Raw genomic sequence first — 26,815 nt, forward strand, 5'->3', positions numbered from 1 at the left:
TTCACAAATGCTTTGCTGCATACCTCGGTTGTAACGAGTGGTTATTTCAGTCAAAGTTGCTCTTCTATCAGCTTGAATGAGTCGGCCCATTCTCCTCTGACCTCTCGCATCAACAAGGCATTTTCGCCCACAGGACTGCCGCATACTGGATGTTTTTCACTTTCACACCATTCTTTGTAAACCCTAGAAATGGTTGTGCGTGAAAATCCCAGTAACTGAGCAGATTGTGAAACACTCAGACTGGCCCGTCTGGCACCAACAACCATGCCACTCTCAAAATTGCTTAAATCACCTTTCTTTCCCATTCTGACATTCAGTTTGGAGTTCAGGAGATTGTCTTGACCAGGACCACGCCCCTAAATGCATTGAAGCAACTGCCATGTGATTGGTTGATTAGATAATTGCATTAATAAGAAATTGAACAGGTGTTCCTTATAATCCTTTAGGAGAGTGTATGTTCTGCTACATGTTATGTGATCCATGTTGGGACAGTTACTCAAGACACTTAAAAACAGTGACACATGCTATTTAGTAACAGGATGGACGGAAAGCATTTTTACAGTCCGCAGGAGCAGTCGCGGCTCCAAAGCACTGACAGATAGATGCGCAATATGAAGCAGCACCGTCATAAAAACAGACAAAGGTCAATGTACAACACATGGTTTGAGGTTTTCATAACTAACGTCTAGTAACATTCCTCATTCAAAATCCTCATTTACAATTATATTCGGCCACCGTTTATAAAGAGCTTCCTCAACAAAAATATCACATATCCATCCTGGGTCGAAGTATTCCTGTCATATTCACACAAATAATAACTGCTCCTGTTTTTTTTTCTCTTTCATTTTTTATATAATTGAAGGAGCTATTGGTATGATTTCAATACACCATCATATAAAGAGCCATTTGAGCCTGTAGTAAAGTCCAAGCAAGCATATTTTAGTTTAGACAAACAGTAGTTTAAGTCATTTTCACTTGCACAGAATCCTTGAAGCCAAGTCTTTCTGGTCCAAGAAAACACACTTTAACTTATTATAGGGCACAGGTTGGTGCCTTCAACTATAAACAGTGCTATTTGTACATTCCTAGTAAAAAAATATGATTAATTTACAATGTTGAGCTAGTCAGTGCCAAATAAAACAGTAATGAATGACAAAAAAAAGTGCATGCGATACATTCTTGTGAAAAATAAAAACTTTGATATGATACAATCTTTCCTTGCCTTAAAAAACACAAACTAACAGGAAACAGGAAAAATATCAGAAGTGGGGGTTGTCCCTGAGGGCTACAAAGCTATTTAATTGGAAATATGCCCTCTATAAATACATGGAGACAAGTCTCTACTTCAACTCGCCTTACACACAATTTATTGATACTATAAAGACAATAATAGCTAAATCTTCCTTCCTTAACACTTGGGAAGGACTGAACTGATAAGGCATTGACTTATGGTAATCAATCAATTAAACCTTCATGTTTACATAAGAAGGAGTACTGTTTTCTTCACTTAGGTCCTAGATTTTGAATTGAAAAAAAAAATAAAATCTTATACTTAGCATAAAATAATGCCCTCCAACATTCATGGATACAACCATTTCTACAGTAGTGCAGTTTCTCATCAAAACTGTGGGAATTTTGCATAAAGAACATGACCTTGTTTGGATTAATTTCAATATGGCAATTAGGCAAATTCATTCTCTGTGGCATTCAGTCTTAAAACCAAAACGGCCTAAAATATTTCAAATATTTCTACATCTTTAAGTACCCAGAGATCAGGCAATGCTAATCTTTCAATCAAAAATAAATAAATAAACACTTTTGACATTTTAAAGATTATTATATATATATTTTTTAAATCTAAAAATGACTTCTAAGCAAGCAATTCATGCTTATAAAATAAATACAATTTCTGTTTAATTCTGCAGTGGCATTTCTATCATAATCTTACAAACTCCTAATGCTACATTAATGTGACAAAGTTATATTACATTTAAATTGTAATGTGAATTTGCAAAGTAATATTCTAAGTTTAAGGTAATTCATTGTGATTTTATAAGACATTATGTTCAAAAATTTAATTATTTATTAAATTAAATTAATTTATTAAATTAAATTATTTCAAAAATTATTTCCTTTTTATTACTGGATTACGGTAATGAGAATGGGATTTATTTTGCATGAAAATGTGTGTTTGTGTGTTAGTAAATATTCTTATTAAATCGGGCTTCAAAATGTATTTATGCAAACATAATATATTCTAATTTTTTTTTTTTTTCTGATTTAGCGGTGACATGTGACGTGGACATTTCTGTGACATTGTCCCAGTAATTTCCATTAGGCTTTTGATCATGTTTTTTGGACACTCTCACCCTCGTGTGGAATAATGCCGAGTAATATCACCTAATGAGTGATTCAGAGATTTAAAAATACATAATTAAGAGTCATACACAGGCATGCAAGTCACATACAGTATGAATGCAATTTAGAAACAAATAAGTTCACCAATGGATGGACGGATGAAACGGATGGAACATGTGCAAGGTCTGTTCTGTGAGTGCAAATAAAAGAGATGTGCGTAAAACTACAAGAATAATGGAATATATAAATGAACAGACTGAAAAAACAACCCTGGCCTTCAAGTGAACCTGTGCCCTTCACTTTGAAAATGTATACTAGTTTTTCTTTTTTTTTTGCTAATGGCTATAGACTGATGTAATGGAAAGGGAGGGTCAGTGGAGATCATTTAGACCGCTGCCGTTCTCAAACACGGCCTTGGTGAACTGCTGAAAAACTCGGTCCATGTAAGTGCTCTGCCGTGGCCACAGACCCTCAAGGAAGCCAATATGGCCGCCGTGACATGTGATGAGGAGGGCCACATTGGGGTTCTGCTTCACGGCATCTACTGGAATGGCTGAAGGAGAACATGGATGGGAGAAAGTTATGACCTTCAGCCCTAAACTTAAATGTCACAACCATGCAGAGTTTCGTAAAATACACAACGGGCTAAAATCTCTCAAGCAACCCTACTAAACTCACCGTGATTGGGGGAAAAGACGTCGTCAGCTGCGTTGAGGCACAGCATTGGCACCTGCACAGACTTGATGTTGTGAATGGGACTAGCGTCTCGATAGTAGTCTTCATTGGATGGATAACCGAACATGATGGATGTGAAACGTTCGTCGAACTCTCGGATTGTTTTAGCCTGTGAAATGCATGATTGAAGTTGAAGTGAACCACAGATCGAGCAAGGAATAAATCGATTACATTAAAGGGGTGATGAACTGAGAAATCAAATTTTCCTTGAGCTTTTGACATCTAAGAGGTCATCATATTATAAGAATATCCTGTAAGTTTCAGAACTGAAAACGTCCTTGTTAGTCCAATAAAAGCTTTTATTGACACCAGCCTCAGCAAACGACTCGTTTTTCAAAGTGGGGAACTATGACGTCAAAGAGGATAAAACCCCACCCCCGCAGAAGAAGATCAACGCCTGCTTCAACACGGCTGGTTAAGCCCCGCCCACCGATTCGCGCATTACACGCATAGCTAAATAACGTAGATTCCTACCTCGGGATGACAAACCAGATCGAGCTACCGAGCAATACAGAATATTGTGCAGCGCCTGGTTGTGGAAGAAGACATAAGCTTCCTCTTGATTCCAATAGGACTGCATGGTTAGACTTTACTTTTAATGACGTTCCAGCTGATGAGGTAAAACATCGTCCGTTTGTTCGCTTCATTTCACTGAGGATTGTTTTGTAAACAAGACTGGATTTGCAGACCGATTAAGAGTAAAGAACGGTGCTGTGCCGTCTATATTGGATCCGACAGGAATGGTGAAACACACGGACTCTGGGTCGAACATGTAGGGGCGAATGCCATTTTACAACATTGGATGTTTTCAAAACAATTTCCCCCACGTGCATCGACGGGTGAGTTGAAACTCATTATAATATGCAAAACTGTTATCCACTCACAGCAGTGGGCGTTTACTTCCAAGTCTTCAGTGCGAGACGCCCATAAAAACAGAGCGTTTTTGAGCTAGGCTCAAAACTAGGTTACAAAATAGCCTATTACTTATTCATTTTGATGTTTTTGAATGCAAAAACCAAGCGAGCGTCATAAGTTGACCTCAGACAACAATATAATAAAATTTAAAAAGCCAGTTCATGACAACTTTAACAATATGTAACAAAAACGTGAAACCATATTGTGTAAGATCAGAATGAATGACTCACCTTCATCACATGGTCTATATCATATTTCTTTTCAAGAATGGTTCTGTGACTGCAAAAAAAAAAAAAAAAGAAGAGAGGAAAATGTCACAATTAGTTTTAGGATAATCTCCATATAACAAGTATTCCTAACTTTCATTTTATAATTAAAGCTCTTTTTATCCATGCATGTTTCATTTGTTCTATTTTTTAATGTTTAATCAGAAAGTCACTGGATCTCAAGGCGAAACAGACGATTTCTCTCTGGTGACGTGAGCATGACTTCTATTTCTCTAAACATTTAGTCTGCTTAAATGCCTCACTTTTCATTTAGATCTGCCTTCATTTTTGAGCTCCCACATCTCAAAGTCAATGTTTCACTGATGTACGTCATAACACTAGAGCCCGACCGATAAAGGATTTTGAAGGCCGATACCGATACAAATATTTTTGGGTTTTAAAATCCGATATTCCGATATATCGGCCGATATTTTTTTTTATTAAATATAGTTGGATTATAGTTGTGTAAAAGAAAAGCTAACTTTTCTGCACAAGATACGTTTGATACTTTTTCTCTCTAAATGTTCACTCCTCGCAAGTATAACTTACATTTTACAATGCAGGGACTGTAACTAGAGATATGCTAGTTATAAATACAGTAATCATTACTTTATTTAGGCAGAAAAAGTTCATTGTGGTTTCCAAGCTCATTAATGTTAACGTTAGCGGTCTTCCACTGATGATAGTGGCATTAGCTAGCTTTGTGGTTAGCTAGTCTATGATGAGCCATAATTTAGCAATAGATGACATCATACTGCAAATTGTAAAACATACATTTTCAATATAACAGGCCAAGGAGAGATGATTGAAGCGTGTTTCATCCGTTTTTATTTTTTAAATATTCATTTATCGGCCATTATAACTGCCGATACCGATATTTTGGAAAATGCCTAATATCGGCTGGCCGATATATCGGTCTGGCTGTACATAACACACACACACAAAAAAACATATGCAGCTACTTACATTTCATCACACCTTAAAGAAGATATTATTCAAATAAATCATACGAATTCTTAAAAAATACCACAAAATACCAAAACATAGTCAAACCGTGCGCACTATGCCGCAACAAATCACATTGCCAGATTAAAACTGCAAGTGGAGTTCAGTTGTCATCCCTTACAAAAGTTATTTGGCATTTTAATTGAATTTATGTAGAAATATGAGGCTGATTAAGTTCTACAGCTATTCAGTAGTATCAAACAACATCACCATGGCACTTTTTTGTTTTGCTGATAAGCTGATTAAGAGTTAAAGTAGAATAAACCTCATATGTGCAAAGTGTTCATTTAATTTATAAGTCCTGTTCTGGAACTCTGTGTACTTCAGCAAAATCCGTAACAATTTCAGTTTAATCTTATTTGGCACGTTTGGTAGCATTCAAAAAGAGATCAGAACCAAAAAGGGGGGCAGTCAGGGACAACGTCCTCTGCGACGACTCCACACACACACACACTTAACTACGGTAAATTAAGCTGGGCTTATCCCCCTCTGACCCCACTGACCGGTCCACGGCTGCCTGCAGGCAGCTGGTAAGGTAGTAGTTGAAGAGCAAGCGGTCCAGGGGCTTCTCCAGTGAAGCCGTGCACTCGAACACATCCCAGCCTGCCGAAAACACCACCACACCCTTCAGACGCACCTCAGGGCCTTTCCGACCCACGTAGTTCGCCAGCATCATCCTGTCGGGTGTCAAGATATAAGATTTTAGTGACACGATAACAGCTAAAACATCCTCATGCAATTATGAGTCCAGGAACGCGCACAGAAACACACACACACACACACACACACACACACATGGGTTATTCCATTCACACAATGCTTTTTATTCTGTACAAACTATATTCCATCCCCTAAACAGAGAACTGACTGCATTTTTACATGTTCAAAAAACATAATTTAGTATGATTTATGCGATGTTTTTTCCTCATGGGGTCCAACATTTTTGATTTTTTTCTCCACAGCGTAGGGTTTACCAGCACCCACCTCCCCAACACACACACTCACACACCGCACCACACGGTGAACATGATTTCACCAAGTACAACATGTTCCTGGATCAACATCTTTGTCAATCGATCAGATTTGAGAGCAAAATTTTCAGTTTATGTGAAGTTTAGGCTTATAACCAGGGTTAGGTGCTTCTACATCAGTGTTTTTTCACATATCTGATTTTATGGATAAGATATGGGTAGGGTTAGGTTTAAAGGTAGGGATTTGGTTATGACTAAATATAAAGACAGGAATGCTGTTCTAGGATCAACAAAATATCTTACTTGGCAAATTTACTGTGACCCCCCAGACACACACACACACAAACATATATATATATACAGCTGCTACATTTTGGGGCATAAGCTGTGTGAAGCTGACCTTTTCTTTCTGTAAGACGGAGAGGATTAGAGCAGAATACTGCTGACTCAACTTTTACTTAGAAGCCTATGGTGAAATGAAGCTGTGGAGGAGTCTGACGGAGGAAATAAATACATGAACAAATCATGAAGCAGGAACACTTTATAGTATAAGTTAGGAATTGATATTATTATATAATGCGTATAATTGAAACAGCAATACTTCAGTTGTGTAACCTTTTTGTGACATTATTGAACAACATTAGTTCTGTCCATCTAAAAAAAATATTTAATAGTTCAGGGATAAAGAAATAACGCTCAAATAAATAAAATAAATAACAAACGTTACGTAAGAAAAATAAGGAAAATGTCATTTATTATGAGTGGACCATGTTTTGCACAAAAATATTAAGCAACACGGCTGTTTTTAACATAGATAATAATAAGACGTTTTTTGAGAACCAAATCTGCATGTAGTAAGGGCCGTTTACACAACACCGTTTCCAACGAAAAACAGAAAACTTTTTATGCGTTTTGATCGCTCATTTACAGGACAACTGCGTTTTCGAGGCCTAAACTTTTGAAAACAGGTTTTAATCTGCTAGTCTCTGAAAACGATACCGTTATCGTCTCAGTGTAAAATACAAAAACAAGAATATGTGAAAACGGTGACGTCACGCGCATGTGTATTAGTCTGTAGGTGCGTAGTGTTTCTTTACAAAGTGACATCGCCAACTACTGCATAAGAGACCCCAAACTTGTAAACGGTACTGTATTTCACATAGGCAACTCCATGCTAACTTTCTATTTAATTACATGCGCTATACAGTTTGTATCAGTGGAAAAATAGAGCTACAGTATCCAAGTATGCCTGATCATAGTACTGTCAGCTGTGATCAATTCCCATATAAGGGAAGGATAAGAGAGTATGTGTGTGTGTGTGTAGGTTAAACTCACCCGCCCATAGAAACCCCAGCCGCCATGAGTGGAGCTTTGTCAATGGTCCGCTGGACATGCTCAATGACCATCTCCAGATCCTCTGTGTTGGCTGCACAATAAGTCCTAGGCGTCTAGAGTACAGTGGACAAATGTTATAAGATAATAGAGAGTGTGTATCTTTAACCATAAGCACACAAACACCAAAGCTCACATGATCCATATTCATGCTCATGGAATAAGCAATCTCAGTGTATTAATGTGGGTACTATAAAGCATGGACATGATCTCAAAGCCCTGACATGTCAATATATTAAAATATATATATATACTCAAAACTAAGTCATTTTCCCAATTTTAATAACATATTATTGTAATTGAAAAGCGTCTGCTGAAATTACAGAAAACAGTTTGATATTTTATTTAAGCTAATTAAGGCAGAATATGCTATACTATAGCATAAAATACATAAAATGTTTGGTTTATTGTATATGCCAAAGAACCCATTTTGTTTAAAACCCAAATCAATTTTCATTAAGATAATATAAGGTATGGTGAAGTTTGAAGTATTATTAAAGCATATTTATAAGGGCTGTTGAACGATTAATCGCATCCAAAATAAAAGTTTGTGTTTACATAATATATGTGGGTGCACTGTGTATAATTATTTTTTGTATATATATAAATACACACACATGCATGTATATTTAAGAAAAAAAACATTATTTATGTAAAAAATATTTATATATAATATAAATTATATATAAATCTATATACAGTATATACATGAAAATATTTCTTAAATATATACAAACATGTGTGTGCATTTATATATATATATATATATATATATATATATATATATACACACACACACACAGTGCATCCACATATAATTATGTAAACACAAACTTTTATTTTGGATGCGATTAATCGTTTGACAGCCCTAATATTGATGAGATTTACTGATTGTGTATTTTGATGTGTTGATAGTCTCTGACTAATCAGATTTTTAATTGAAAACAATTTTTTTTTTAGCAGACCTATTACTTAAAATTGTGTATTTTTTAACCATTATTTGGTTATTTGACATAAAACATATTTGTAGGTTGTCCTTAAAGATTATTTCCATGGGACAACATCCATCTGCAAAGGTTTTTATGAACACATTCCCAACACGATTTTAAGCCTCATTTAATTGCAAACACACATCGGAAAAACTTTATCATCTGAATTCCAACGAAGGTTACATGAGTCAAATGAAAAAGAAAAAAAAGATTTTATCAGGGGTCTAGTTTACGGTATGTGTTTGCACAACAAATTTAAATGACTCATGCTTCATCACTGGCGATTCTAGGGGGTGGCCTGGGGTGGCCAGGGCCACCCCTGAAAGCTCATTGGCCACCCCTGTGGCCACCCCAGATCTGATAGGTAGTTGGTCAAGTTCGTCAACACAAGAAACAAGAGAAATGCTGTCAATCAATGGTGACAGCTGATCAACCGATTTAGGTCCAGTTTTACCTTTTTTTTAATAACTAATAGTCATACTGAGGCTCTGAGAGCTGATTTCTGCAGGTCAGGTTACTAATGAGATGCGCGCGCTGGCTGCTCCTCCGTGAAACAGATCGACGGTCTTACAACAGCAACAAATACTACGATAAAAACGCGGGAATCTGTAGATTGAGAGGTATGGTAATTTAATGTTTAGTTATATCGTAGTTCCCTGTGAATGTGTAAGAAAACTGAAAAAGTCGAACTACACTGTACTAGCTAGATTAGCATCCTGAGAGAGTGCAGACGGTAAAGAGGACGCGTGCAGCTCTTAAAGGGGCCACACCTTATTTCCACTCATACATCGCCATGAAATATAAAACGCTATTTTCTGGAAGACAGATGGTGGTTTTTGCAGATGTGTGTGTTCAATTATAGCTAATGTTATATTTTTCGCCAACCACTGTGTTAAATATAGTGTGAGAGTAGATTTAAGTTAAAACACAAAAAAAACAAGCTGTGACTTATTTATTTGCTCTGTGGTTTAAGGGGTGTTTAAAAATGACTTTTTGTTTGTATCAATTAGCTCATCTTCACAGTCCACATATATTTTTAGAAGTTTAAATAGGCAGAGTAAATTGCATTAAAATGGCACAAATGTCATAAGTTAAATTATGAAGAAGCATCTTGACTATTTATGATTTTGAGTCTTAACTGTTTGATTTTAAAAACGTATTAATGTGTGCTGAATCAAAGCCAACGTTTCAATTTATATTTTCATCAAGGCCTTGGACATGAATACTGTCTGGGTTGTAAAACACTTTTTGCACATTTTCATACATCACAAGGCATCCTAATGAAATTATTCAGTCATCAGGCCACTCTCTGTGTTACCTGTGTTTGCTTTACTTATTTAAGTCCCCTCTTGTGGTTAAATAAAAACACTCCTGGCAAAGAACAAACTAAGAAATTCAAATTCCAGTATCTCTAACAAATTATATCAAAGCTAAATAATAACATAAACTAAGCATGTAAAGAACAACAAATATTTTGTTTTGTTTTTCTCACAAACTTTTTTTTCTTTTGCTTTTACAGATACACTTTTGAATAAGGTCCTATCTTTAAGCATGTTGGTTTGTCCTGTTGGATTTCTGTGTTTTCATGTAACCACAAGATGGTGCCTCAATTAGTAAAGCAAACTCAGGTAACAATACAGGTGACACAGATGATGAGCTGACGACTGATACATGTTATTGTATAGGATTAGTTAAGAGCAGTTTAATTTTGCTAATCTAATCTAACTTGTGAAGTGACAAGGACTTAAATCCACTACAAGAAAATAGTTCTTAGAAAATATTTACCCTATCCTGACCATAATTACTGATTAAAAATAGACATGTTAAAATAACCAGAGATACTTGAGGACTGTCTGTGATTGGTGGTTAGGACTGTTTTTAACAGGATAGACACCTTTATTTGACAGTTATGAGAAAGGAAATCATGGGAGAGAGAGAGGATGTGACATGCAGCAAAGGACCGGGATTTGATCCATGGTCGGCTGCGTACATATACGCATTTAACTTCGCTATGCCATGGCCACCCCACTCTAGCTTTGTGTCCCATCTTGGCCACCCCCCAAAAAATGTCCTGGATACGCCACTGTGCTTCATATATTTGCAAATATTCATGGTGAAAGGCAGCAATGTGTGTAACCTGTGCTAAAGCTTAATAATACTCATGTTTTGGGATATATTATACAAGGCAAGATGAAACAGAACATAGAGGAGATAAAAATATTATTCTTACCAATAACTTTTCACCCGATACACCTCTGTTATTGAACACCACACATCTGAAATACACAAGTAACGATTCATGAAAAGAGTCCATTTGACAGGAAACACAGGACCACGAAACAGAACCTGACCGTTACAGTCCTAAACTGAAATAAAAATAAAAGCTAAATTGAAACATTAGGGAAAAAAACACATAACAAACTTAGTAAATTTTAAAGTAATTAATTAGGAAAATGTAAAATCTAAAAAAGTAAAAGATCATTCAAAATACTGATAAATATGATAATACTATATTAATTACTGGTATACTAAAACAACAGCGAAAAGGCAATTGAGGCAATTTTGAGATTTTGTGCTATTAGGCTTTTGTTGTTATTTGGCTGTTGTTTTAAACTAATGGAAAGAAAACATCCAGAATACACTTTTAATTGTTGCTTTTATTGTATTTTATTACGTTGACTTCAAATACAATACATATCTTTAAAGGCCGGTGTCTGGCTATTGACAATATTTTCAGTTTTTAAATGATAAAAAGATTAAAAAAAAAAAAACAAAAAAAAAACAACCTCAGTAAAAACAATAACCACAGTTCTCTCTAGAAGAGACTGTCCATCATGTCCCACTGAAATAGGCGTTTCTTATCTCTATATAAACAGAGTGCAGACAGGGTGTTCTTTGATTTTTATCTCAAAGCGAACCAGAACGCAGCACTAGCATGGCAGAGTTACGCAACACTCGTTCCCTCTACTAGAGAGAACAGAGGTAACGCTAGTAATGACTGTTGTTCTCTTACGAGAGTACTCTCGTGTTGCCTAAGCTAGCTAACAACGGGAACTCAATCTTCAGTATTCTCGAGAAAAGGAATTTTCCCGTAGCGTAAGCTAGCTTAGCGTTCACGAGAGTACTCTCGTAAGAGAACCTTTAACTCTAATATGTCAACAAAATGAAACCAAAATTTTGAACCTGCCTTAATACAGTGTTCAGATTTCTGTTCTGGAATTGTATGCAAATTATTGCATCTTTACAGTTTTTCTCAATCGATTTGACACAATTCTCCAAATGAATGTTGCTCTCAAGACAACACACAGCGACTCCAGAAATCTGTTTTTAGTCTACGATGGAGTTCTGTAGAAGTCTTATTCATGTAAAGGGCCAACAAGTTGTGGGTCCCTGCTCAACCACCAAAAGTGATTTTTACTTATTTATTTTCTTTGTTTTTTGTGTGTATGGTGATGCTGAAACCACATAGAAATGCTAAATGCAATGCTGAAATATATATATATATATTTTTTCTCTCTTTTCAAGATTGTACATTAGCAACATTTTTGATAATTGTTGTTGATACATGTAAATGCTCTGTTAAGAATTAATAAAAATGTAAGTTAAAAAAAAAGACAACACACAGCAAAAACACACTCTTATGTTGGCAAACCAGTTAATGAAGCATTTCATTTTATGAAAAATGAATACTATTATATTTTATCAAAAACAAATACTAAGTGCCTCTTTCACCACGGTGTCATTCACTCATACTAAGGTTATGTTACACGGAAACGATTCTGAAGAGAAAACGCAAAAGAGGCGTTGCGTCGTCTTTTTTATTCTACGTTTAGACGAGCGTTTTGTGTGGGAAATCCGCGTGCAAAATGAGACGCAAAAATGTGTGAAATTCAGTGTAGTATGCACTTCAGGCGGCTAGGAGTGCATGCTACAACAACACCAAGTCCACGCGCCTGCGTACAACTTTCACCGTCAAGTAGACTTTTGCGTTTTTACCATTTACACGGGAACGCGGCGGTGGAGCGTTTTTAAAGATTTCCACTCTGAAGGGTGGTTTCACTTTTTTGCGTTTTTGAGCCTCAAAACGCCGTTGCCAAGTAAACGAAAGGCACATCCGATAAAATATTTTTACGTTTTCACGCGCGAGCGTTCTCGTGTAAACAGGGCCTAAATTTCCCATCCTGTCACTCATTGATCATTGCACACAGCTGTTTCCCGTCACCTTGTTAGTATCTGTGTGTGTATATATACCCCTTATTCATGGCAGCGCGATCTTTGATTTTTAATGAGAATGAAAGCGAGGCTGTGAGGGATAGACTTGCATCTCTTCAATGGGCTGTTATTTAATGTGTTTTCGGATTGTTCTGCTCATGAAACACTGGAAAAATATCTTTCAAAGAAATGTCAGTTGACTAAAAACTACCGACAATGTAAGCTGTGGAAAATTGTAAGTAATCTAGCCGCTTTATTCAGCTTTTTACAGCGGATGCCATTGGAAACACGGTAAGACTATCCCTCACAGCCTCACTTTCATACCTGTCATAAGGTCTATACCCTGTTTGTTCAATGTTTGTCACAGAGTCCTTGTTATATGTCATGTCCCAGCTGAAGGTCTTGTTTGCTGGTCTCTTGTGTTTGGATTGAGGATTTGGAGTTTGGGTTAGGTTACCCTAGCCTGGACTGGATTTGTGAGTACAGATTAGCCTAATGAAATACTGCAATTGGATCTTACCATTTTTTATTATTTTTATGAAAATTATGATTTGTAATTTCCATGAAATGAAGGAAAATGGACAACCTCTATAGGACAATTACAAAGTGATCACTGTGTTAACGTTTTTGAGAACAGTGACCTGAGCTTGGAGAAATGTGTCAAATCGATTGAGATAAACTCTAATTAGATAATGCCTAAAATTGCATATTTAAATATAACATTTCAGAAAACTTGTAAAAATAGTTGCAATTATTGTAATCAATCAACCAAGCAAGTATGGTGATACCTAATTTTTTTTTTATTTTTTTTTTTTACCCTATTCATAGCCAACATCTATCAGTCAGTGCACAAATAACTTCTTAAAATTTCAAGAGGTTAAAATGGAAAAAGCAAAACTAGTTTCCATCTATTATCATACGTTGCTGCTAATGTCTTAGTGTACCTTTAGCGGACGGTGGACCTTTTTTTCGCTGCGGCATGGAAAGTTGATCTAAGCTAAGCAGCAAAAATGGACAAATCTGCAGTTCATTAAGCAGAGAACACAGGCTAAAGAAAGATGCTGAGTGAGCTGCTGTAGCTCCCACGACCTCACGCCTCTCCAGACAGATGCCCAAAAGAGAGAAAGTACCGCCTCTGCATCCCTGAATGGTTCAATACAGAGCTCAGCTCTTTGTCGACACACTCGCTCTCTGGCTACATAGAGTGGCAACTTCAGAAGTAGAAGTAACAAAGAGGTTGTAGGGGAATTGTAAAGCATGCATACTGTAATGCATTGATCTACACATGTTCTAACACAGGTGAACAAAGCTAACAAAAGCATTGAAGTGAATCTTACTATACAAAATGTGCACAGCGAATGGAAATTATGTTGCTTTTGAACCGTACTACAGGTGCAGTAAGAATTCAAGTTGAATGTGACGTGTGTGTGAAGAAAAATCGCAAATTCTGCTGGAATTACTCAGGCAAGCTGCTGTAAAATAGTTAAATTCTATATTAATATGCTTTTAAGAATTTAAAATTCTCCAGTTCAATGTGCCGTGTGCCTCGAACACCCCTTTTGCTGTCTATGCGGATACCCCATGTATGCGGGTATATCATGTTTGATGCTCATTTTTAAGTAACGAGTAGCCTACACGAGTTCGTTTTGGGAATAAAGTGCGAGTTGTGAGATGCCAATCGCCCCTGTGAGTCTGTCTGGCCTCTGCATGCAATAACTTCAGTTGTGTGCTATGGTCTGTGGATTGTGTGAATATAATGCATTTAATCCAATCTGGCAACTGGTCAATATTCAGACTGATCTCATGAAGTAGCGTGTGTATGACACGCCAATTCGTATTTCCATTTTTGGCGTGCTATCAACGCGCATAATCGCTTTTCAGCGTGTTTATGAACGCCGTTACATTACTGTATATATAAATATATGACTTACCTCAACCCCGTCTCTAAACCTAACCGTCACTGGGGTTAATGGCATTTATGACTGTTCCCTTACCATCCTAGGAAAAAAAAAAGATCGCTCCCCAGATGTAGACCTACATTTTGCTTCGTTTCGCGCGGACATTTGACGGCGTGTACAGACACGCGGAAAGACGCGGACGTTAATGGCGTAGACATACACGCATACACGCGGATAGCTCAAAATGCGTCGAAATAACACGCCACTTGACTCGAAATTGGTGTGTATGTTTACGCAAAAGTCATGATGTCATGTTGCAATTTTGGACAAACATATTGCTTGGATTATTCATAAAGGAGTTTCGGCCGAGTTTTTCCGGGAAAAATAACAAACAGGCAGGGGTCAGGGATATCCCTTCGAGCTGTCCTGGATGAACGTGAATTTTTTTTTCCATTCAGTTAGGAATTTGCAGGCATATTTTCTCTTTTTATTCGCCACGGTCTCTTCTTTCTTCCTTTTCCCCTGTTATTGTTCGGTCTGAAACAGCGCCCAGTGACGGATGGTTGTTGTCTGGGTGGAAATTCGGGAGAAAGTTCGGTCCGGGAGATTTTTGGGAGAGCCTTTGAAATTCGGGAGTCTCCTGGAAAAATCGGTGTGAGCCACAACTACCTATTACATAATCACCACGGACCAGTTCGAAGGTGTTTACCAGGATGGATTCTGATTGGCTGTTATTTCTTTCAATGTTCATCAGATGGAAAAAATTGCTCTGAAAGTGATTGCCGTTTTTGTTATAGTTGTGGTGTGGACTCGTTATAGTATATTATCCTCGTTATATTACTCGTTAAGGTCCTTACAGTGTACAGGTCTTAAATGAAAGGCTGTGAACTAGGCTGCTCACCTGTATCCCATATCTCGGCTCTGCTGTACCATATGTAGAATGTAGGATTCGCGGCTTGTGCCCGTCAGTCCCGGGAGCAGCAGCACAGTGGGTCGCGTGGACTGGTCCGGGTGGGATGTGCTGTCATCATTGTCAAACCAATCCAGAGAGATCTGGCCTCCATCTGGTGCTCTAATGAGCTCACTGCCGGACATAGAACAGAAAGAGGCTGCTTCATTTTGCCGGAGGAACATTCAGCGAAACTGTGGGATTGTGTTTATAATAGTAGCTTAAGTCCTGATAAAAAACTACAAAGAAAGAAACTGTGACACAACTACCAAATGGTAGTACGGCAATCCATATCACACCACAGCGGCCCCTTAAGCCACTCTTAAAAATGTGCAATATGAATGAAACTGGATTGGATACAAAATAATGTGTTCTTGTCAAATGGCAGTTTGTGCTTTCCCAATGCAAATAATTTTTAGTTGCTGAAACATGGAAAATGTATCTTGGTTTTGAACCTCTATTTTTAGTGTGATGGCGATCCTGAGAAAAAAAACTATCAAACTAATCTGTTCACTCCTGTTTGAGTGTATAATATATTTGGTTTTTGTATAGTAAAGAATATCAATAAATATATATATACATAAATTATAATAAAAATGATTAAAGGAACAAGATAAATACTAACATTTGCATTGCTGTAAATCATCAATTTCCAATATATTAGGCAATGAGTATGTGAATTTCTTTAAGCAGTTGTACATAAAATATAAAATATCACATATTTTACACAATTATGAATATGTACAACATAATTGTAAGATATTTGGAATTGAATTGGTGACCAGCGTTTGATATGGTCACAGTATTTGCCAAAGTCATTCTTCAGTCTGGCACAAGCCACATTCCACCTGTGCTATGACATCACTTTCCATGCTGGACGCTAGTTTGCCTCCAACCTCTACATTAGCGCTTGGCTTATATTCAAAGGCTCGTGTTGTTGTCGGCATGAGCATCAGATATTGAAAAACCCACATTGGTCAATTCCTAATATATATTTTATGATACATGCTTACGTGTTACAGCATTTGTAAGTGGCTTTGGATAAAGCCATTTTTTTTCAGCGAGTAAATACATTTGTAATGTCACAAAATATTTCTATTTCAAATGAAGTGCATTTGAACACAAAAAATATTAAGCAGTACAACTGTTATAATAAATGTTCCTTGAGCAGCAAATCTGAATTTTAGAATGATTTCTGAAGGATCATGTGACACTGAAGCCTGGAGTAATGATGGAAATGTGTAGGTCCTGTCAACCATTATATAAGTATACTTGACTCGAAATTATTTAAAAAAAAAATAAGTATGAAAGTCAGCCTTCATAAACATTTGTTAATGAATAATGTTACAGTGCATGGACTCGTCTCACATTGCCTTATCCGTTGTTTTATACGTCCTCATCATGACTCTGCCTGAAGAGGCAGAATCCTCAGGGACACTGCGGTGCGGAGAGAATCTATGTCAAAGGGCTCTCGTGTTGTCTTGCAGTAGAGATGAGCTAGCTCACCGCTCAAACCAGATTTCTCGGAGACGAGACAAGCACGTAAAGCTGGTATGTAATTTCAGAGAGATCATTAAAAATGCACTCAGTCTGTCCACAGTCAAGTGCCTTCAAGAACGGCCCGCACGCAAATGTGGGAAAGTAGTTTATAGACATGTAAATCCCACCTTTCAAAATGTCAGATAGTGAGAGACCAATCTGGCAAAGCGCTTCCAAATGGCAACCTACTGACTTTCAGTAATATGTCTGGAAAAGATAAATACAGTGCTTACATCTTTCATATCGTACTTTCAAAATATCTTACTTTCTAACTAAATTGAATGCAACATTGAACTAAATTGAGCTGAACTAGGCACTAGGGCTGCATGATTTTTGTGGAAAATAAAATAGTAATTTCTCTGTTGTAAATTGCACAATTTGGCCAAAAATGTTGTGATTATATATCAAGATAAGTATAAAATAATCTTTTTTTATTATATCAGATCTATAATGATGCTTATTATTAAATAAAAAAAATTAAACAAAATAGGAAATATTACTATCGTAATACATTTCAAATGAAGAAAAAATAATTATCTAAGCATGTAAATGAACACAGTGCCGCGCTTCATTCTGAAACACAGTGCGTATGTTTATTTCATCAAATTGCAGTAAGCCATATCATGATTTCGATTTTATTTTGATTAATTGTTAAGCCCTAAATTACACTATTGTCTTGTGTAGAGCTGCTTTACATACAGTAACTGAAGAATTTTGCAACATTAAAGCTGTTATTGTTTTCTGTTTATTACTGTGCAGCTGCTTTGAAACAATCTGTATTTTATAAAGTGCTTTAAAGAGCTGAATTTTAACGTTCAACAAAGCCTTGCCTTATAGACTTCTATTGTAAATGCTATACTGTTAACACAGACAAAACTAATATCTGGACATTCAACAACTTGTATTGGGGGGTCATGAACTGGCTTTTTAAATTGTATTATATTGTTGTCTGAGGTCAACTTATGACGCTCGCTTGGTTTTTGCATTCCAAAATGAACAAGTAATAGGCTATTTTGTACCCTAGTTTTTAGCCTAGCTGAAAAACGCTCGGCCTTTATGGGCGTCTTGGAAGTAAACGCCCACTGCTGTGAGTGGATAACAGTTTTGCATATTATAATGAGTTTCAACTCACTCGTCACTCAGTGCACGTGGGGGAAATTGTTTTGAAAACGTCCAATGTTGTAAAATGGCAACCTGAATGATTCGCCCACACATGTTCGACCCAGAGTCTGTGCGTCTAAACCGGCCATGTTGAAGTAGGCGTTGATCTTCTGCGGGGGTGGTGTTTCATCCTCTTTGACGTCATAGTTTCCCACTTTGAAAAACAAGTCGTTTGCTATTAGACTAACAAGGACGTTTTCAGTTCTGAAACTTACAGGATATTCTTAAAATATGATGACCTCTTAGATGTCAAAAGCTCAAGGAAAATTTGATTTCTCAGCTCATCACCCCTTTTAAAAGGACCTAATATGATTTTTTACATTTACAATTTTCTTTAGTGTGTAATGTTGCTCATTTAAATAGTTAATAATCCCCATTTAAATAGTTCCCGCCGAAGGCATATGCAAAAAGAAGAGGTGGGGCCTCTTTGAGTCGCGTTAGTAATGTGTTGTCACCATGTCCTAGAAATGCTGTTTTTTCCACTCCGAATCAATCGAATTGATAAAGCAAAAGTGACGCCATTGTTAGTGTTTCCACCTGAGAAGCTGAAACTCACGGTCATGGTAAGGGGCGTGTCATCTCTGCAAACACGCTCGAAGTGGTTGACCAATCACAACACACTGATCCAGCCGACCAATCAGAGCACATTACGCTTTTTCGGAAGGAGGGGCTTCATTGAGACAGGAACTAAACAGAGCGTTACTGACAGAGTGGAAAGAGAGGTGCTGAAACAATGTAAAATAAGTGAACAATAATGTGTGTTTTTTTTTACATTCAAGCATGAAAACCTATTCTTAGACCCTAAAAACTAAATCAAGACTTTGTAATATGGCCTCTTTAGACCCAGTTTCCTTTATTCAGACATTAAATCTGAACAGAATCCTCAAATATCGCTGGCATCTGATGCTGATTTCCTGTTTAGATCTATATTCCCAGGACATTCTGTTTCCAAAACAGAAGCTCCAATTTCACACCTGACTACATGGCATTGAAGCATGGCAGTGGTGGTGTCGGCGGATGACATCACACACAAGAGCATTCAGCGCGTCCCAGCACGCATCACACCCTCCCTGCTAATAGGAATGCGCAGCTGCTGGGACGGTCAAACTCAGATGCCCTTGACTTAAAACACCCTGTCCTCGATCATTCCATAAAACAGCAGGATCCGTAAGCAGATTTGCTCGCTCTAACACATGTGCGTCTCTCACGCCAGCCTCATATTGAGGCGGAGGAAACGGATTAGCTATTGATTCCAATCCCGTTAAAAGCATTTCAGGTGACTCGAACAGAACACTGGATGCTATTGTTTGTGCGAGCATGCGTCTTCTCTGAGCGCGGAGCAGAAATGCACACAGTGGCTGATTTTTATGCTGATATATATACTGCAGCACTGAATCGGTTTTAACAGAATCAGTAAGTGATTCTACCATACAATAAACATGCCACCATCAAAACACTGTTTCACCGACAGACTTCAAATCTCAGATGCTTCGATCAAAAAAAAAATGTATCTGCAAATCTAAAATGGAGAATCTCACAAAGAAACTGTCAAGAACTATTTGGATTATATTTCACACCAAAAATCAAAATCTAAAAGCAAGAAATGCTGATGCACTTTTAGTTTAGAAACTGAGTAGTATCAATTAACAACATGTACTTACTGTATTATAAGGTTAGGAATAGAATCTGGTTGTAATTCTGCATAATTTGCTGTTAATATGTATTGTGTAATAAGGACACATTATCACAGAAATGAGAATTAGATTTTGTTTTACATTACAGTTATTAGAAAGACATTTAATGTGAGTAATGAGAAAGTTATGTAGTTATATAGTTATTATATATTTATATTGGTCTTGGTTGTCATGAAAATAATGTCCACATTAAAAAAAAATCTTAAAAGGATGCACCTTGTCATTTTTTATTTTGTGCTGGAAGACATGGCACCATCTTGGACATTATTTGTAATCATACCTGATACTTTTATTTTACAACTGATACATGCATATAATAGGATGGTCACATGGATAAAGCTAATAGTAACCAGATGTTATGTGATTTACATGTTTTATATTAAGGCTGGAGTCTCATGTATGTTTGCATGATATTAAAATATGTTTAAGTACTATTGACTGAATGCACTGTGATTGTCAGAAAAAATGTCTTTTATCTTTTGATAATGGGGTGATATATGACCCTCTACGGTCGTTTTATTTCAGCAAAATGCAACCAAAGCATGCTTATTACATGTAATCATCTGAACAGGAAGGTTGGTATAAGCTGCTACACTCTCTTTGTCTCTTTTCATATTGCTATGTCCTCTGAACATAAGAGCTACTCTCTGACTGCATCAGACAATCATGCAAATGAATGCAGAAAGAAGCTCTCTGATCATCTAAGGGCACTTGTATATGTAAAAGAAGGCAAAACTATATCTTCAAGTGGAGTAACAGTGGCAACTTTAGCATAAATGTGAAATCTGCACTGATTTTGAATCACCAAAGCTCAGTGCAAATCTTCAATTCCTGCCTAAACCAGGACCGAAACACTTAAGAACCACTTCCACTGATATCAAGTCCACCCATTAGCAATAATTGTCCATTTCTTAGTACACATCTATTGGCTTTGTAGAGTCCACATTCACATCATGAAATACATTTCGACTGTGAGGGAAATGTGCTCACTTTCTGTAGCTGACCCAGGGTTTCGCAGTCACGAAGGGTCTGAGCAGCGTTTGAAGTCGACTCTCCCAGCACCAAAATGTTGGGTAGTACGTCTCCAAGACTACGGGACATTGGTCTTTCAGGAACTGATGGAACTTTTTCCCTCCAGCTATCAGTATGGGTTTCTGCAAAACAAAGAGCAAAGGGATTGATTTTTTATAAATCTCGGAATTTAAAACAGTAGCCTATACGTTTTAAATATATAACTAATAATTGTTTTTTTATTGGAGAATTTAAACTACTTTTTAGTATATGTATAATAACAATTATGGTTATAAATTGTAATCATATTATACAATACATATTTATATTACAATTGTATATTATAAGATAAGTAGAACAATAGGCTATAATAATATCATTTTTTATTAAGTATTATTAATGTTTTATTTTGTTTTAATTATAAAATTAATATAATAAAGTTGTGACATACAAATACTACAAAAACTCAAACTCCATGACACTTTACTTTAGCACCTTAAAGGGTTAGATCCCCAAAAGATGAAAATTCTGCCATCAGTTACTCACCCTCAAGTTGTTCCAAACCTGCATGAATTACTTCTGCTGAACATAAAAGAAGATATTTTGTCAAAGATATTTTTGGAAGTCAATGGGGTCCATCAACTGGTATATCAACATTCTTCAAAATATCTTCTTTTGAAATTGAAAAAAATGAAATTCATGCAGGTGTGGAAAAACACGAGGGTGAGTAAATTAAGACAGAATGTTCATTTCTGGGTGCACTATCTTTTTAAGCCTCAAGCGACTTGCCAAAATAATTTGACATTATATATTTTTGTATGTGTACAATTCAGATACATTAATCTGTTATATACAAAGGGCTTTGATTGACATTTTTGTCCTTCAAAACATATCGTCCATTATTATTTAATACTACATAATAATAGTAGTAATAACAGTTTATCAGTGTTTTGAAAATTACAACACTAGTGGATTGCATTATTGTTACATATTACGCAACGTGACTGCCTCAAAACTAATAGGGAAGGATGTTCTTCTGGCAATTTTCATGCCATATTTTTCAAAAGGCGAGAGAGTGAACATGAGTTCTCCTTACAGATTAAATATTTAAGAGCCTACATATTTCAAGGCGCACTATGCCATTAATATAGCGCTATGCACACGTATAGGATTACATTATGCGGATTGAGTGCAGAGAATTCTGACAGTGACAGGACTAAAATGACGTAACAGCCCATTGAATTATGACATCATTAGCCGGCCGGCAGTTCTCGTGCACTGACTGACCCAGTCAACAGCTGCAAATATACATCCGCTACAAATATGACCCAATATGTCACGTGCAAGAGCATCCGGATCACGCCATAAATTCGTTTGTAAATCAATGTGAACGGTAGCCTACCGGCTCCAATGTACAGTCGCCTTACCTTGGCCACAGAGATCAGGTAGTAGCAGGCATAGGCGGCGCTGAATCCGAGCACTAATGATAGTCCAACCCCAGAGCCGAATAGCTCGACTTTAACTTGGTTTTTAAGGTAAAGTGAAAGGTCACTCGAAAATAAATTAAAATTAAGCTCCGGTGAGATCATTGCTCTATAAACCCCACGGTTCCGGCTAACGTTACTGAGCTTGGGCTGCTGCTGAATGAGGAAGCGCGTCCAAATGGTCCAAATACAAAGATGAACGGAAACAGGACTTCAAATTGAGATGGGTGGTGTTCCGTGAACCCAGTCAATGCTGCTGTTACCCGGAGAAATGCAGCCGGTACATGATACAGAACAGAAGGAAGTCCAAGGGGGCGGAGCTTACGACTCGTCATTTTTTGGTCTTGTTATGATTGGACTGCGTCAATGTCACACAGTAGATGTACAGTGGTCGTAAACGACACGCGTCTTTTGTTTGTGTGTGTTAATTATCATACAACATGTAAAAAAACAAACAAACAAAAAATACGGTTGGCAGAATAAAAATTGTAACTGAACGGGAGTGAAAACAAAGTTCCGCATAAAGCACATAAACTCAATATAACTCAAATAAACACTTGGTACTAAAACTCACACAATTTTTAAAGGCTTTGGTGATTTTTTTTTACTCTAATATGGTCTAATGCTGCCTGGTCTTGTCTCACAATAAAACCATAAGCCTACATGTGGGTTAATTTTAAATTCAATGTATCCAATAATAAATCCAAAGGATAATTTGTGTAACCAAAAGGTACATTTTCACACCACATTAAGAAATATCAGTATTTATCAACAATTAGCCAAAACAAATGTAAAGTCTGTACTAGCAGGGATGCGAGCAACAGTATAACATGACACGTGTTACTCTACGCAACGTTGAAGAAAACTAACCAATCACAATCGTTTGGGGTTGCATGATTGGACATTTTAGCCGTTTCTCTCAAAAACAAGAATGCAAAGAACGGACTTGTATTTTTGGGAAGAAAGCTCTTGCTAGTTGTTCTTGGAAGAACTAGCGAGGTGACAAGCACAATGCTGCTGTTTGAGACGATGTGTTCTCGCTGAGTATTGTGCAATAGTACAAACATAACGAGAATTATTATTATACAGCCAGGCTTTATCGCCCAAGCCTAAGGGATTACTCTACATACACTACAATGTAAAGTATATTCATAACAATAAAGCAACACCTGTCTTATTTAAATTCTGCTTCTGTTTGTTTGTGTACATCACTCATCAAAGCAATCAAATCAAAACGAGCTTTGTCTTTCTTGTCTGTATTAGCCAATTTAATTGGTTATTTTACCTTTTTTTCAGCTTAACTGAAGTAGCTGCTATCTCTATCACTCTGCACTGTTCGTATATAATAATTTTTTGTCTTTTCATCATAGAAATAAATAGATAGAGACGCTCCGCAGCCCGTGCAGTGATGATGCGCGTTTCAGGCGCGTCATTGATGCTATTAATATATATATTTAAATGTATTTCATATACATATACATATATATATATATATATATATATATATATATATATATATATATATATATATATATATATATATATTTAAATGAAGAAGTATAAAATATAAAATTCGTGAAGTGAATAAAATAAAAAGAAATTACTAAAGTTACACATTTTAAAGAAATAAATAACATAAGTATTGCAAATCTTTTTACGTTTTTATTTCACATTCATAAATGGAAATCATGCCATTGAATAGAAAGCAAATCTCACAAAACTTTTGCAATGGTTGGAACGTTGTCTTGTACTGTATCTCAAATCCTAGTAAGCTGCCTAAATACTAAATAGGCGCGTCCCCAGTCTAAATTAGCACGCAGGTCGTATTCCAATACCCACCAATGATGTCTAGCTAAGAAGGTCACTAGGTTTTGAGACACGGCCATTGTATTGAGACCAGAGACCAGTCAGGAATCACTCTTCTCTTCTCTCATCTTCCTTGAGTCTGATTTTAAGAGAGTAGCCGTAACTCTCGGGAAGATCTAACGTTAGAGACTTTGGCTGTAGAGAACAGCAGGTAGAGAGCTTTTGGAGTTATTACAAATTTTCCCGCAGGATTTTGAGGTATTTGTTTATGCAGATAAATAGTTTGTGTGTAGAGAGATGTATGTAGCATTGGGCTAACTGATCTTCGTTTACCCCTCCATTCTTCATCATGTGTGTGTGTGATTTAAAGGTTGTGGTCGTCATGTTGTTTATCAGTGATGTAACTTAGTATGGGTGTGATGGAGCTGTTCAATCTGAACTTTATTGACTGGATGAGTGTATTTTATGGAGGTTTTCCTCGCCCTGGCTAACATGGCTAGCAATAGGATTAAAGCTGCTAGTGAACTGATCCTCATAAAGCTGCCAAAACAAAATAACGTGCACAATCCCAACGGTTTTAAAAACCGAGCCTTTAAAATATACAGTGGTTAATTCATATGTTGAAAGCTACAGTGAAGTGTACTTAGATGTACATTACCTCAAGTTGGACTTCAAAAGTCATTTAATCATTACTGTTTATTTGGTTACACTTTAAGTGTCATTGTTGCAGAGTAATAATATATTTAAGTATTGAGTAACGTAATATTAAGTAACTAACGAAACGTTGCATGTAACGTAGACATCACGGTATTCCGGACACTAGACCGTTTCCGCAAATTCTATAAATAGACACTTCATGGTCATTTCATCTTATGTTTTCTTTGCCTCATCCTCTTTCGCTTGCGACTAACCCAGCTTATAGTTGTTAAAATGTATGCGTTATATATTAGAAATGACTCCTTCTACCTGTCCGAAACACAGCGAGTAGAATTTTTCAGCCGTCCGGAATACCGTGAGTCAACGTTACTTACTGTAGGATTAGGATTTGGTTGAGGGTTAGTTGCATGTAATTATAAATAATTTACTGTTATTTCTATGGTAAGAACACGTTACAAGGACACTGTCAAATAAAGTGTTATTGTATAACGTGATTTTATATAACACGTTATTGTATATAATTGTATACATATATGTAGCGTACACGCATACACGTAGTGTTTTCATGTTTTATTTTTTTCACGTTCTGCATTTTTTACATTTTCAAAAAACATCACTCGATTTAGAAGCTGTTTTCCTACTTGGGGACCAAAAAATAAAGGTTTTAGGATATTGCCATCTTTGTGGGGATATTTGGTCATGTTGTCCCCATAGAGTTTACCAGAACACACACGCACACCATATCCATGAGTGCCATGGTATTTACATGGTACTCCTAAAAATAACCTCGGTATTATGTTTTCACAAAGCAAACCATGTGTCTACTAACAGGCTAGTGAGTGTTGATGTTCTGTGCAGCAGTGTAATGTTAACCTCTGTGATCTGTCTTTAGGACTGAAGGACGGTTAATTATGGATCCAGCATCTCTTCCAGTTGTTAATGAACAGGTGCTGAACTCATCGGGCAGAGTGTGTCTGCGCCGCTTCCTCTGTTACGGCTCTGAGAGCGCCACATACAGCACTAAACAGTGTCCTCTGGGTATGGAGAACGCCCTGTCCCTGATGCAGTTCATCGAGGGGGGGCGAGGCTGTGAGGTGATTGAGGAGATCAGACGCCTGAATCTGGAGGGCCGCGCTGTCCGTCCCAACCCCAGCCTCTTCGCCCTGGCTGTCTGCTCACAGCATGCAGACTGCAAGACCAGGCAGGCCGCCTTACGAGCGCTGAAGGAACTGTGTCGCACGCCCGAGCAGCTCTTCACATTTGTGCAGTATAAGAAAGATCTGAAAGAGGGCTCTGGGATGTGGGGACGAGCTCTGCGGAGGGCCGTGACTGATTGGTACAACAGCCAGGACGGTATGAGCCTGGCGCGGGCCGTGACCAAGTGCAAGCACAGGGCAGGCTGGTCCCACCAGGACCTCCTCAGGCTGTCCCACATGAAGCCAACCAATGATGGTGAGTTCTTGCAAAATGGTTTGCTGTGGACAGCTATGGGTTTGTTTAATACTATGGAAATAAACCATATACTGACGTCTAAAGGCACTTTTTGTAATGTCTGTTCAATAATTTCAACTGCCGTAATATAGATAAAATAGATGTGTAAAATTATAGAGTATCAAAATACATTATAAATTATTTGAAAAGGTTATTATTTTATAAATAAATCGTGATAGTTCACTTTGAAATTAATTTTGGTATGTTTTAGCTTACGTAAAGGGCATCCAAGATGTAGGTGTCTTTGTTTCCGCAGTAGTTTCAATTTTGATATTTTTAGGT

At 37.0% G+C, this 26,815-nt stretch overlaps 1 protein-coding gene and 1 pseudogene across 1 annotated transcript; one reads left to right on the plus strand and one right to left on the minus strand.

The window, feature by feature from the left end:
- Positions 1-2,676: 2,676 nt before the first annotated feature.
- Positions 2,677-22,834, minus strand: LOC120482691 (phospholipase ABHD3). Its single transcript, XM_039677255.2, has 9 exons — positions 22,523-22,834; positions 21,075-21,238; positions 15,643-15,825; positions 10,862-10,907; positions 7,586-7,698; positions 5,783-5,956; positions 4,239-4,287; positions 3,037-3,202; positions 2,677-2,911 (listed from the first exon to the last, which is right to left on the minus strand). The coding sequence occupies exons 1-9, from the start codon at positions 22,682-22,684 to the stop codon at positions 2,730-2,732; spliced, it is 1,239 nt and encodes a 412-aa protein (XP_039533189.1). The 5' UTR covers positions 22,685-22,834; the 3' UTR covers positions 2,677-2,729.
- Positions 22,835-24,428: 1,594 nt separating this feature from the next.
- Positions 24,429-26,638, plus strand: LOC148960792 (RNA-binding protein RO60 pseudogene; annotated as a pseudogene).
- Positions 26,639-26,815: the final 177 nt, after the last annotated feature.

Source organism: Pimephales promelas, unplaced genomic scaffold, assembly GCF_988280905.1.
Source record: "Pimephales promelas unplaced genomic scaffold, fPimPro1.hap1.1 HAP1_SCAFFOLD_112, whole genome shotgun sequence".
Classification (NCBI taxonomy): domain Eukaryota; kingdom Metazoa; phylum Chordata; class Actinopteri; order Cypriniformes; family Leuciscidae; genus Pimephales; species Pimephales promelas.

Excerpts from the sequence above, each read along its gene's own strand:
- LOC120482691 (XM_039677255.2), bottom strand. The coding sequence starts at position 22,684 with ATGATCTCACCGGAGCTTAATTTTAATTTATTTTCGAGTGACCTTTCA. Across the intron at positions 21,239-22,522 it reads ACCTGATCTCTGTGGCCAAG|AAACCCATACTGATAGCTGG; the intron begins GTAAGGCGACTG and ends TTTGTTTTGCAG. Across the intron at positions 15,826-21,074 it reads CCCTGGGTCAGCTACAGAAA|TGAGCTCATTAGAGCACCAG; the intron begins GTGAGCACATTT and ends TATGTCCGGCAG.